This window comes from Hemicordylus capensis, chromosome 3 (assembly GCF_027244095.1).
Source record: "Hemicordylus capensis ecotype Gifberg chromosome 3, rHemCap1.1.pri, whole genome shotgun sequence".
Taxonomy (NCBI): domain Eukaryota; kingdom Metazoa; phylum Chordata; class Lepidosauria; order Squamata; family Cordylidae; genus Hemicordylus; species Hemicordylus capensis.
In genome coordinates this window covers 149,579,728-149,593,613 of record NC_069659.1, presented here as the reverse complement: position 1 = coordinate 149,593,613, position 13,886 = coordinate 149,579,728, and the positions used below count along the sequence as shown (strand labels likewise).

Genomic DNA, 13,886 nt, shown 5'->3' with positions numbered 1-13,886 from the left:
TGGTTTACAACAAAGTACAAGGATGTTTAAATATAATAAGTATACATTTCTCTTCATTTTTGTACTCCTTCTATAACTTCCTGGCTAAACTGGTGCAGAAGAATGGTTGCAGTCAGTTGTGTAGTTCCTGAAAGCAGATTGGGACCATCTCAGAGTTAGCTTTAAAATGCAAAGTGTAAATTCTTTCTATTTATCTGTACTGTTGCACTCTGAATTCTTACTTTTAGAAATGCTAAACAGAAGTCTTGTAGTCAAAAAGTGCATCCATGTATGGGTTTCTCCTCCCACTCAGCCCAGACACAGCCAATCGAATTTCAGTTTTTTAGAGTCCCTAGGTGGTGGTACTTCCTTGAAACAAGGATATATAGGGAGAGGCTTGCTCTTTGAGTGGTATCTCACTTGGAACACTGTCCCCCCACATGCTTTTCTTCCTCCTGTGGATTAGGTAGGCAAGGTAGGAAGGGGGACAGAATTTTTTTTATCTTAAGCCACACCTTCTACATCCATGTTGGCAACCATAAGAGCTGAGATTTTCAAATAGGATGTTTCATTCACTGACAAACCAACCCCTCCCCCCAAAGTAGGAATACCTCAAGATGGGGAAAGCTTAGTATTGGTACTAAAAAAGCAACACCTGGGGGTTGCTTTTGGTACTAAAAAATTGCTTTAGAATTTGTAATAAAAAAGCAGTAAGAGAGACAGATAAGGCTCCACTCACCTGACCAGGGAGGACTTCATCCCCACCAGCAGCACCCTGTTCCAATTAGGACAACAGAACAAGCCCTACAAGTGCTGAGCCTCTTTCCCCAGAGCATGAGGCCCTGTGGGAGCCACGGTGCATGGATAAACAAGTTAGCAAATGATGTACTCTGGATAAGGAGACCAAGCCCAAGGTGAGTCCACCCAATTGGCCCAATGAAACCATTCCCTGCCCAGATCCCTTTCCTTGAGGAGATTCAGTCCCTCAAGTTGTCAGAGCCTGGATCAGGAGACTGATTGTGGGACAGGTACAAGCCCCAGAATCCCAATCACATGCCCACTTCTGCAGCTGATACAAATATTTTTTTACCTAGCAGGGGACACCTGGAAAAAAGTGGGAAAAGAAACAGATATTTTCCACACCAGATGACCAAGAGTGAAGAGATGCTCCTCTTCTGGTGCCTCTTATAGGAGGAGTTCACCTGACCCCATAATGACTCCCCCCCCAATTCAATTTTTATTAATTTTAACAGTAGTATTATCATTCATTGCAAATACACACAAAAAGGTGGACTTCCCGCACACATCTCTTCGTGAATCATCAACTATAAAATTTACCCTTGCTATAATAATAATTCAAAACATAAATTCAAACCCTTACAAACATAACTAGTCTACCCAACCTGCAGTTTTTTACTAAATTTCAAACCCTGCTGTAAAGTCCATAGTAGGAAAGTCATTCTTTAAATATAACAAGAATGGTTTCCAATCTTCTTTAAAACATTCCAAGTTTTGGTCTCTTATTAGTGCTGTAAGTTTTGCCATCTCCGCATATTCCAAAATTTTTATCAGCCAGTCTTCTTTTGAAGGCAGTTAATTACTCTTCCATTTCTGTGCATATATAATTCTGGCCGCTGTAGAAGCATACATAAAAAATGTTAAATTAGTTGTAGAGATTACACCTTGTGTTATTCCCAGCAGGAAGGATTCTGGCTTCTTAGGAAATGTCATTTTAAATATTTTCTTTAATTCATTATATATCATATCCCAATAGGCTTTAGCCTTCCCACAGGTCCACCACATATGAAAAAATGTGCCTTCAGAATGTCCACACTTCCAACATTTGTTTGAAACATTTTTATACATTAATGCCAATTTTTTTGGTGTCAGATACCATCTATACATCATTTTGTAATAGTTTTTTTTAATAGCATAACATGCAGTGAATTTTAAATCATTTTTCCATAACTTTTCCCAGGCTGCCATTTCTATATTACACCCCACATCTTGAGCCCACTTTATCATAGTCGTTTTAACCACTTCCTCTCTTGTCTCCTCCAGAAGCAACAGTTTATACATTTTAGAAACTAATTTTTCATCATTTTGACATAATTCCTTCTCAAAATTTGAAGTCTGATCCTCAAATCCAACTTTAAAGTCTTTCTTATATCTCTCATTTAGCTGATGATAGTGAAACCAATCTCTAACCAAATCTTGTATTTCGGTTAAACTTTTTAACTTACAATCCTTTTCCTGAAAATGTAACAAATCCCTATAGGTACCCCAACACATTTGCATATTTACTTCTTTACGTGATAAGGCCTCAATCGGAGATATCCATAACGGAGTTTTAGGTTCAAACCAATTTTTGTATTTTAACCACACCCTCATTAAACTCCTTCTTACATAGTGGTTCAAAAAGTCTTTATGTATTTACTTTTTTCATACCACAGATACGCATGCCATCCAAACCTTCTGTCAAATCCTTCCAAATCAAGAATTCTAGGGTTCCTTAATGTTATCCATTCTTTTAACCATGTCAAACAAACAGCATCAAAATATAACCTTAGGTCTGGCAAGGTAAGACCACCTCTTTCCTTTGCATCTGTTAAATTCTTAAAATTAATTCTTGGTCTTTTCCTCTGCCAAACAAACTTAGTTATGTCCTTCTGCCATTGCTTAAAACAAGTTAAAGTGTTAATTATGGGAATAGTCTGAAAGAGAAACAACATTTTAGGCAAAACATTCATTTTCACCACTGAGATTCTTCCCATTAAAGACAAATTCATTTTAGACCATCTTTGTAGATCAATTTTCACTGAATTCCATATTTTAACATAGTTGTTTATGAACAACAAGGAGTTGTTATTTGATAACCAGACCCCCAGATATTTAACTTTCTTCTCCACTTTCAACTCACTTATTTCAGAGAATCTGTCCTTGGTTTTCTGATCCATATTTTTAGTTAAGACCTTGGTCTTAGTCTTATTTATATAGAATCCAGCCAGCTGACCAAATTGTTGTATTTTATCCAAGAGTCTTTCAATCTTGTCCATTTGGTTCTCTAAAAACAGCACAACATCATCTGCAAAGGCTCTCAACTTGTAATCCTGTTTCCCAGTTTTGGGACCATGTAATTTATCATCTTCTCTGATAGATCTACAAAGCACTTCTAGAACCTATATGAAAAGCAATGGGGAAAGTGGGCATCCTTGTCTAGTCCCTTTTTGTATTACACAGTTGTCTGATAGTTCCCCATTTATAATAATCTTAGCATATTGCTCCGAATAAATTGTCTTAATTGCCCTAATAAAATTGTTGCCAGCAGTCATTACCTCTAGTAATCTCCACATAAATTGCCACGAAATATTGTCAAAAGCTTTCTCTGCATCCAAAAAAATCATCGCCATCTGTTTATCATTATGTTTTTCATAGTACTCCAATACATTCAAGACTGTTCTGACATTGTCTCTCAGTTGTCTCTTTGGCAAAAATCCAGCTTGATCTTCATGAATAAAATGCCTTAATATAACCTTCACTCTTCTTGCCAAAATGGCAGCAAAAAGTTTGTAGTCATTATTTAAAAGTGAAATTGGTCTATAGTTTTTAACTGACGTTAGGTCTTGATCTGGTTTTGGGATTACTGCAATATTTGCATACTTCCACAAATCCGGCATAATCCCTTTTTGTAAAATATCATTCATAGTCCATTGAAGAGGTTGTAGGATTTGATCTTTAAATGATTTATAGTACAAAGCTGACAGTCCATCAGGCCCTGGGGCCTTGTTGTGCTTAGCTTGATTTATTGCTTCTGTTACTTCCATAATTGTTATCGGAGCATTCATAATTTCTATTTGTTCCTTAGTGAGTTTTGGAATATTTTTGGTCCTGAGAAACTGCTCAATTTTTTTATCTTCAACTATTTTGCCTTTATATAGTTCTGAATAATATTTTTAAAATTCTGCTCTTATTTCCTTTCCATCATAAGAGAGCCCATTTTTTGTAAGTATTTTGGATATATAATTTTTCTTCCTCTCAGATCTAATTTTCCAAGCTAACAACTTGCCTGGTTTGTTTGCAAACTCAAATGTCCTTTGTTTAACATATTTCAAATTCCGTTCAAGTTCATTTGCTATCAACATAGAAAGTTGTTGTTGCAACATTTTGATAGCTTGAGTGACCGTCTTCTTATCTTTAGCTCATAATAATTCCCTTTCCTTTTTGGAAATCTGCATCAATAATATCTCTTTTTTCAATCCTCTTTGCTTTTTAAAGTATGAATTTTGCTGTATAAAAAAACCTCTCATAACTGCTTTACTTGCATCCCAGACAATTTTATTGTCTATTCCCTGGTTTAAATTCAATTCAAAATAGTCCTTTAGTTTCTTTTTAGCTTTCCCCACAACGTCTGCTTTTTTCAAGAGGGATTCATTCAATCTCCAACAAAATGAAGTCGTTCTTTTCTTCTTCCATGTAAAACAAATTGGGTTATGATCTGAAAAAGTCCTAGGTAAAATATCCATCCTTTCCATACATGGTGTAATAGCTTTAGATGTCCAAACCATATCTATCCTTGAATGTGATTGATATCTTTCAGAGAAATAAGTATACTATTTTGCATTGGAATTCTCCACAAATCATAAAGATCCATGTGTTCTACTAAGTCAAAGAATACTTTGGGAAGTTTACCTTGTAAGTTCCTATCCGATATGTCGGATTTTCTGTCCAAAGATGTCGAAACAACTCCATTAAAATCTCCCAATATAATCAAATTGACATTCGATAACTCCGCCATCTTTTGATCCAAGTAGTTATAAAATTCAACTTTCTTTTCATTAGGGGCATAAATTCCAATTATCACTGCTTTAATCCCGGAAACTAGAATTTCCAATGCTAATAACCTGCGTTCTTCATCTTTAAAAATCAATTTGGGTTCAAATTGTTGTTTGACATAAAATACTACCCCTCTTTTTTTTTTTTCCTGAAGAAACAAATTCTTGTCCTAAAGCCTTATTAACCAAAATTTTTCTATCTTGCTTTCTAATATGGGTCTCTTGTAAGCACACAATGTCCAAATTTTGTTTCTTAAGAAAATGAAAAACTCTATTTCTTTTAACTTCTGAATTTAAGCCATTAATGTTCCAAGAAAAAAATCTGTAATTTTGTTTGTAATCCATGTAGTCTAGTTCTAATTATGTGTTGAGGAAGCAGAATGCTCAGGAGATAAGTCTTTTTTGTATTTCCGCCAAAATTCTTGCACTTTAAGCAGCTCAGTGAATCTATTCTTCTTACCCTTGTAGAAGAAGGAAACTCCCTCTGGTAGTTCCCACCTAAAACGTATTCCATTGGCATTTAATGCATCAGTCAAATTTGTAATTTGTAAAATTTTGTAATTTGTAAAATTTGTAATTTGTAAAATTTTTATCTGGTGAGCTTCAATTGTGAGAGCCCCATAATGACTTCTGGTAAAATAGGAGAATATGTGACCTCTCCACCCATTAGACCACATACTGATACCCTGGAGGATCAAACCTTTCCTGGACACACACACCCCAACACACACACACAATTTTCTTTCGGAGACCCCTCCCAGCCATTCTGCTTGAGAGCCTGACAACACCATCTTAAAAAATAAAGGAGGAGGGACTTTTCAGATGAGAAAGTGATTCCCCACCCACACACTTTCACATTGCTTACCTTTTTACCAGAGCATTTCTGAATTCTGTTAAAAGTGGCATGCAGGCTTCTTAAGTTTGAGGATCAAACCCCAGCTCCTCCACTAACAAGCAAGAAGGGAGCACAGGAGGTGTTCCAATCTTACCAATGCTAGAAAAATATCCCGTTATCAATTATTCCAAGATGTCATACCAACTGAATAGCAAAACACTCTAGAGGGCAGGTGCAGCCACAAAGAAATTTTACAAATCATGAACATGATTAAAGTTCCCCTGGTCAAAGCTTCAGTCATCACTTTGGTGTCAAGCACTGTATGCCCAAGGATGGAAGTGACCTTAAAAACTCAGATGACAAAAAATGTGATGCAATTCTTGGAAGATCATGTAAGCAGCTTCTAGGAGTGTCCCGAAACGTGATCTGACATCTGAATCTTGGGCACATCCCTTTAAAAATACAGCTCCTTTAAAGCGAAGGAGAGAAGTCCCATACCTGCTGTTCCTCTGATTGCCATTGCCATAATCCCGGTGTTCCCCCCAGCTATGCCCACACATAGCTGGGGGAGCTATGGACCTGTCTCCTCTGCTTTAAATGGTCTCTGTAAGCCCTCACTTTTAAAGGGACGTGTCCGCGATTCAGACGCAAAATAGCATTTCGAGCACATCCCTAGCAGCTTTCTTGGCAATGAGAGTATCGGTGGCCACTTCTAGATTTACAAGATAGAAATGTGGATCTCAGATATGCAGATCTGGCCACTCTTCCTCCTAAGGGTAGCAAATTATTTGGAGAATCTCCAGAGCAAGTACTTTTCTTATTCCTAGTCAGGCTAAGAAAGAAGCCATGCCATCCTCCAGCTGGTAAGACAAGAGGAAATCTAAGTCACTTCTGTGCATCCCTTCAAGGCTCCATTCGAAAATAGCAGTTCAGACAGGACAGATGCTACTGACCCAAGAGCAGGGGCCTTTGAGACCATCAGTCCCCAAAACGAGGGTTACATCCAATCATCAGCAAGAATTCAAGTACCAAGAAGGCACAATGATGCCCAGTATGAGATGTCTGTGTGGGGCCGACTGCAACTATTTGCAGATCATTGGGCAGGAACCCACGCCAACTATTGAGTTACAAATTGAATCTTCTCATTGAATCCTTCAACCATTTTCTCCCCTCCTTGAGATCACAAAACCCGCAAAAGCATATTCTGATGTTGCAGGCGGTAGACCATTTCCAAGACCAAAATATGTTCTGGCATCTACTCAACTTTTTTCATTGCCCTGAAGAAGAACAGGGACTGGAGGACCATTCTGGATTTGAAGCACTTATGTTGCATCATACAGCAGTGGTGTTCAGAATGGGGACCCTGTGCACCATCCTCGTGGCCCTGAGGAAGAGATAGTACATTACTTCTATCAATCTCACAAAAGCCTACCTCCATATTCCCATATAGCCTTCCTACAGGAAGTTCCTATGGTTTGTCTACTGCCAGGGGGATAATAATAATAAACTTTGTTAGCTGCCCCATAACAAATTGTTCTCTGGGCGGCTCCCAACACAATATGCCACTTTGAATATCAAACCCTTCCCTTTGATCTGTCATCTGCACCATGAGTGGTGTTTCTGTGTCTCATCATGCTGGTCAGGCAATATAGATCCTGTCCAGGCATCATTAAGCATCATTGAGAATCTCCAGATTTGGCGCAGGGTTTTACATTCACTTTCTAGATTAGATTTTGCTGTGTGCAAGGAACATGAATCATGTTCCAGCTTCTTGATTCTTCTAATTCATGCCTTGCTGCTACTTCATCATTTAGTTTGGACTGTAAGTGGGCTCTTCTTCAGTGATAGATAACATCGTTTTTATCCTTGAAACATCCATCATCCTTGTTGAAGCATCCTTGTTTTCCTACAGAAGGGCCTTAACTCTGGTCTTCAACCAGACATGCTCAAAAGGCAGGTGTCTGCCATTTCTACCTGTCTTCCAGTGTCTTTGGGGGAAGTCAGTTAGCCAGCATACTCATGTTAAGTGTTTTCTTAAGTGTGTTTTGAGGGGTGTGTGTGCATAATTGCTACAACCACCACAAGTTCATTGCTTCTCAACCTGGGATTTTAATAAGTATTAACAACTCTAACCAAGGCCCTCTTTAAAAGTGCTTACCTGGAAGGCGGTGTTCCTTGTGGCAATAACCTCTGCTTGTTGATTCTCTGAACTTGGGGCTCTTTCTACCAGGAAGCAGCTTTGTCTGTTTTACCCAGAATATGTCTTCCTCAGACCTGAAAAGGAGAATTCCTTCTCCATTGGGCCCAAGACCTTATGCTCTCATTTTCTTGTTCCAAGCCTTTGTGTCCTCAAAGCGACTGTGGCATATGCTGAATATAGATCAATTGCACTGAGAAGTTTAGGAGACTGTCTCCTTTCACCCTACATCTCTGGGGAGGAAGGTATTGACCCTCTGCCTTGTCTCAGTGGCCCATAGCTAATTCAGAAGGATGGGTCAGTCAGTCAGTCAGTTAAACTTTCAGTCCCTGACCAGCAAAACAAAAGTAGACAGATTAACAGATAGCAAACAGTAATGAACTGTGTTAATAATCCATCCTATACTGTGCCATTTGAGTTAGGAGTTAACATTTATCTGATTATATTGGCCACCATACACATTTGGCCACATTGTACAAAACCTCAGAATCCTGATCGAAGAGTAGAAAACAAACACAAAATTCTTCTGAGCAACCTGGGAAATTTCTTAATATTAAATTTCTTAATAAGGGAACTATAAAAGAAATGTGAAAATCTCTAAAGTACATAGACTATAGTAAAACATGGGCTATTGATTTGAGTGCTCCATCTTCGCACAGGCATAGCCACTCCTTGTAAGGGATCTTCTTAAACCCTGCCCTCCAGTACTGCTGAAGGAAGAGAACTAAAACAGGCCAGCGAAAACATTCTTCTAGAAGGACTGATAGCCACTGCTCATTCACTCATAGTGTGGCTGCATCAGCAGCATTCTCTACTCAGATACTCTGATGGATATTTGTAGGGTGGCAACATAGACTTCCCTCTCCTCATTTGTTTAGCACTACAAGTTACATTCCTGAGTATCAGCTGATGCCTCTGGGGGGATGGGTTCAGTGTTCTCTCTAATTTTTTTCATCTGTGTACGGTATGAGTTTTGTTCTGGGCAGCAGTATCAAGATGCATTCAGAGTGGGGCCTTCCTGATTCAACCTGAGCAGGATCTAAAATTAACTGATTGGGCATCAAAAAACATGTGAGTGCACACACACACGTTCACGCCTTAGAGGGAACACTGCATGGGTTCTTCAGCAAATGGTTCCTTCCTGATCGAGGTCGAGAAGACCCCAGCCTCCGTGGGTTGCTATTGAATATCCTGTACATGGATACACTCCTCATCTGCAGGAGAATAGAACAATGGGACTCACCTCTAAATTCCTTCTCTGCAGTGGAATGGAGTGCATCCAACCCACACTCTTGGTTGTCTTGTTTTGGTCAAGAACCTGTTTTTCCTTGGGAAAAACACAGTTATCTGACATGGTTATCCATGTGGTTTTGTGGGGGTGGGATCTCCATCACCCCAGGGTTCTTTGGAACTGTTAGTACTTTCCTTAGGGAGCGTTACATGAGGATCTTTCCCTTGTTCTTCAGCTGTCATATTTGATGTGACGTGCAATATTCTGTATGTTCTTTTAGTTCTTAGGTATTGATGCTGCTGGCTCATAGAGAACTGTAACTGGGATGTGCTGCTCTCCCTATATATAGGACTCAAAACAAGTTGAAATTTTATTGGCTCTGTCTCTGGGGTGAGCGGGAGGAGCAAACTGTACACAAATGCACAGCATTCCACTGTAGAAAAGAGATTTAGCAGATAAATCCTAATATTCTATTTTATATGAATAGATCTACACTATCAGAAGAATTGTATTATCCAAATACAAGGAGAATGTGAAGTGGACTCCATTTTAACATTCTCATTTATTTCAGTGTTTGCACATTGTTGTGCAAGATTTTGTAACACTGAGTCTCTTTCAGCTATATACTGATACTGTGCACAGTGAGTCTTGCTCTCCTCTCCTCCCCCATTCCCCAAAAAGTTCATAAATTGTTTACAAGAGAAAAGTAGTAGTATATCAAGGAGTACATAGTAAATTTCATTACACTAAAATGAGATCACTCTAGCGAGTTATCAGAAATTACACATGCAGGCCCCAAAGGCATCTAGCTGCCTGTGTCAAGATGATATAAAAGCTAAAAAGAGAAAGTCATAATTGTTGTATCAAAACTATTATATTGCTGCTTACTCATCTGTTAAAAATGGTCAGCCTCAAGAAGGGTTTTGACGGTGCCCTGCTGCTATGTCGGTGTAGCACATGCTTGGGGCACTTGCTTCTCACACTGCATTCCGGGTCATTGATCAGACGCAGCAGGCTAAGTACTGGGAGCTATGTGACAAATCTCTGACTCACAGCTGGGCCCACAACAGTGTCTCAGAGTAAATGAGTCAGTTAAACATCAGTAGCTTAGCTAGTGTGGAAAAAAAATTACCATGATATCATTCATGTTTTTTGCTGAAATTTTTCATAGTGAATGAACTGTTGCTAAAAATCTTCATTGTGCCTCCCGCTCTCTTTCTCTCTCTCTCTATCTCTCACACACACACACCCTGTCATATAAAAGCAGAAAAATCTAGCAGCAAAAAAGGGAATAATACCTATTTACAATCATCTATATTGTCCATTGGTTAGTTCTGTATACTCATACAGAATTCTCCATTAATTACATAAAACACAGACTTCAAATAATATGTTTAAGTCCATTTATATATACTACTACTTGTGGCGAAGTTCTCAAATATATAAAATCAATGCACAGATGCCAAATTATGTTCTTCCTCAGACTTGCATCTTCAAGGGGTGGTGGTGGTTAAAGATAGTATTTTCTGTTGGTTGGGGGGGGAACAGCTGATTACCTTGTAGTCATGAGCAGACTGTCCAAAAATGCTGTTGCACTCTCCAGTATCCTTCAGCATGCTATCTGGTTATGGAAATTGACACATACACTATCCAAAAGTAATACTTCCATTGCTTGAGCATAAATTTTATGGGAAAATGGAGTATACATTTTATTGTTCTTCAGAGATGATTGCCAGAGAAAACAGTTCCAAATATGCATATAAACTAAGGATGAAATCTTGTGCACACTATATACAGTATGGCCTGATTCTGTACATATTAATCTAGAAATAAAGGGTATCAAGTTCAAGGAGTGTACCTTCTTGATATCAGTGGGACTTATTTCTAAGTAAATATGCATAGTATCAGACTGCACAGTGCATAGTCTCATTGCATGGAGACCTAAAGAGGGAACACTCCCACCCAAAAACTAGATGAACAATCTCTGTTCTTCGTCTTGTGTAAGTGTGGTCTGACTTGAATTCAGGTTTTGTCTATACATGCCAAAAGAAACCTGTGGAGGCCCAAACCTTCTGACTTCAATTTTGAAAAAGCATATTTTGGGGATACAAAGGCAATAGTCATTCCTTTGCTGGAGCAAGAGCTGCTACATCATCCACACCTACCCAGTTTATCGTGCTAAAAGTAGAATGTATTTGCATTTGTTGGGCCAGTGAGGGGAACTTCCTGTGCTCCTGGTTCAGTGTTACAGCTCTAAATAGGGAGATTTCCTTAAAGTCTCAGTTTGGTGTAATGCAGAACAGTGTCTTGACACTGCACATTTGATTCCTGTAGGCAATGCGACAGTGAAAATGTTAAGAGACTGCAGATGTGGGATCTCTTTATATTTTTATTAGGCACAATAACAGTTGAAGTGTATGTTTATTTACTAACAGCTAATCTTATAGTACATTTTTAATACAATCTTGTTTCTGAATGTGTTTTGTAGGAACAATTGGATTCTTCGCATGCTTTTGGTTTGTGACCAAAATATACAGTGTGGTAAAAGTTGACTGAAGAAAATATCAATCTAATTCAAAGACATACTCTTGGAGAAGAATTTAAGCTTTATCTGAAATGTTGGCTTCTATGTTTTGCAAATGATATTGAATATACACTTTTCCTCTACTTAAGCATTTGTATTGTGACTTTGCAATCTGTTTTCACCTGGGTGTTCTTAATGAAGATTGAAGTTAAATATTGTATGCATTTATAAATATTACTACACTAGAACTTTTAAATTCTAGAGACAGGCTAGAAGTGATGGTTGGAGAATTTAATGATACTTAAACTATGGTTGTAAATATAGTTTTCTAGGCTTGTAGGGTAGGGTTTATTTTTCTGAAAAGGAAATAACTACTTTATATCATGATTTTGAAGGATGCTTCAGTGTGTCATTTTTAATTTGGTTTTTATATATATATATATATACTGGAGTAATGGCCATAAATCCTTCTCCTTTTTTCTGTGATTTCATTAGATTCCAGTGTTGTTGGCCTTTTAAACAATGTGCCTCTTTCATCTTGGGATCTGTACATTCATAATTGTAATAAATACTGTATACATTTTCAGTCGATAATTACACATTATAAATAAGTCAGAATCCTGTAAATACAAATATATTGATGAGATGTTTTAAAAATATGTAGATTATTTTATTGTGTGTGAAATTCTTGGTTGATTTTAACTTCTGTTAATCTGTTTCATATTACATAAAAATAGTAATCCTGTCCTGCATTAGAATGAAACTTCATAACTGGACTGCAGTGTCAGTTCTATTCTACCAGTGCAACTAGAGATTAAGAAATTGGATAATATGTTGAGAAGATCTGCATACATAGAAGTAAAATGTACTACCAAGTATGTTTACAACAGATTTTAATGATGCATATTATGCAGAATTGATTATTGTTTTGTCATTTGACATACACAAGAGCAGAGTTACTGTTTACCTCACATTAACAGACATAGTTCAAGTTCCTGTTTGTAGAACAGAAATTAATCCATGTGCATCTTCGAAAACTGCAATGGAAATACACTGATCATCTTGAGTTGTTTAGTTTTGTCATGTTCGCCTGTTGTAATGTCTGCATGTTTCCTAAGAGAGCACACATGCTACCATGTTATTGCACGTTTTTGGTTCATAAATTAGTTTGAGAGAGAAAAGTTTTTTCTAATATGCTCTTTCTAAAGATCATAAACTAATGATGCTTGAATATTAAAATTCAATAAAAGTATCTTTTGTTAAGAGTGTGTAATTTAACATCTTGTAACTTGGTAGTTATACAAGTAAGCCCAGGATGCGTTAGAAACAGCAAAAACAAAACATGTAGCAATGTGTGTATTGGTTAAGTTTCACCATGTCTAGCACAGGAGAGGGATTTAAGCTTTAAACTTGAAAGGTGATGTCTTGTCCAATTTGTAGCAGGGCTGTATCGTTAGCACCAATAAAGCTTCAGCTTTTGGTGCTGTTCCATTGATGATGTGAGGGAAAGCCCTGTATGAGATGCAGGCATGCTGTGCAAAATAGTTGATAGGAAATATGACCCTAGCCCAGGCCTACTCAGCTTAGCCCCCCCACCCCACCCGCTATTTTTTGGACTACATCTCCCATCAGCTCCAGGCACAGTGGCCAATAGCCAGGGGTTATAGGAGTTGTAGGCCAACATCTATAGGAGAGCCGAAGTTGAGCAGCCCTGCCCTAGCCAAAGGTTTTCTGAGAGCAGAGTGAACCAGTCTCTGTTTGTTCTCACTAGGGATGGCTATTTTCATTTATGGATAACATTGCCTTTATTTTTATTCATTTTGCACATTAAACCCTTAAGATGACTTACAGTTAAAATAAAATGCAATGAAACCACAATAAAGGCACGAATCAAGCTCCTAATAATTAAAAGGCAGCAGCATTGGGACCTATACAAAATCTTTACCAAATACATTTTGACCCTGTGTCTAAATGCAAGCAGTGAGGGGCCTGATGAACCACCCAAGAAGGGAATATCTTTTGATGTCCATGAAAATCTAAGCACACAGGTAGCACCTTGAATTGTGCCAGAAAGTTAACTGGCAACCAATGGAGTTCCTTTAATACTGCAGTATTGTGATCATGGCCTCTAGTCATAGAAAATGCATCTCCTTGGATTTGACTAACTACAGGTTCTATTAGGTGGGAGCTACCCCAACATTTGCATGCTGCTGGTGGGATAGTGTGGTAAGAACACAAAGACTATATTTAGAATTAGTTCATTATAAAAATGTTAAGGCTGCCTTTTG

At 38.0% G+C, this 13,886-nt stretch overlaps 1 protein-coding gene across 1 annotated transcript in view; it reads left to right on the top strand.

Moving 5' to 3' along the window:
• Positions 1 to 12,861, top strand: part of TM9SF2 (transmembrane 9 superfamily member 2) — a 71,642-nt gene extending 58,781 nt beyond the window's left edge. Inside the window, exon 17 of the mRNA XM_053304754.1 lies at positions 11,563 to 12,861. Within this exon, the coding sequence (XP_053160729.1) occupies positions 11,563 to 11,630 (68 nt within the window). The 3' untranslated portion in view covers positions 11,631 to 12,861. The remainder of the gene's footprint in view (positions 1 to 11,562) is intronic.
• The last annotated feature ends 1,025 nt before the right edge of the window (positions 12,862 to 13,886 follow it).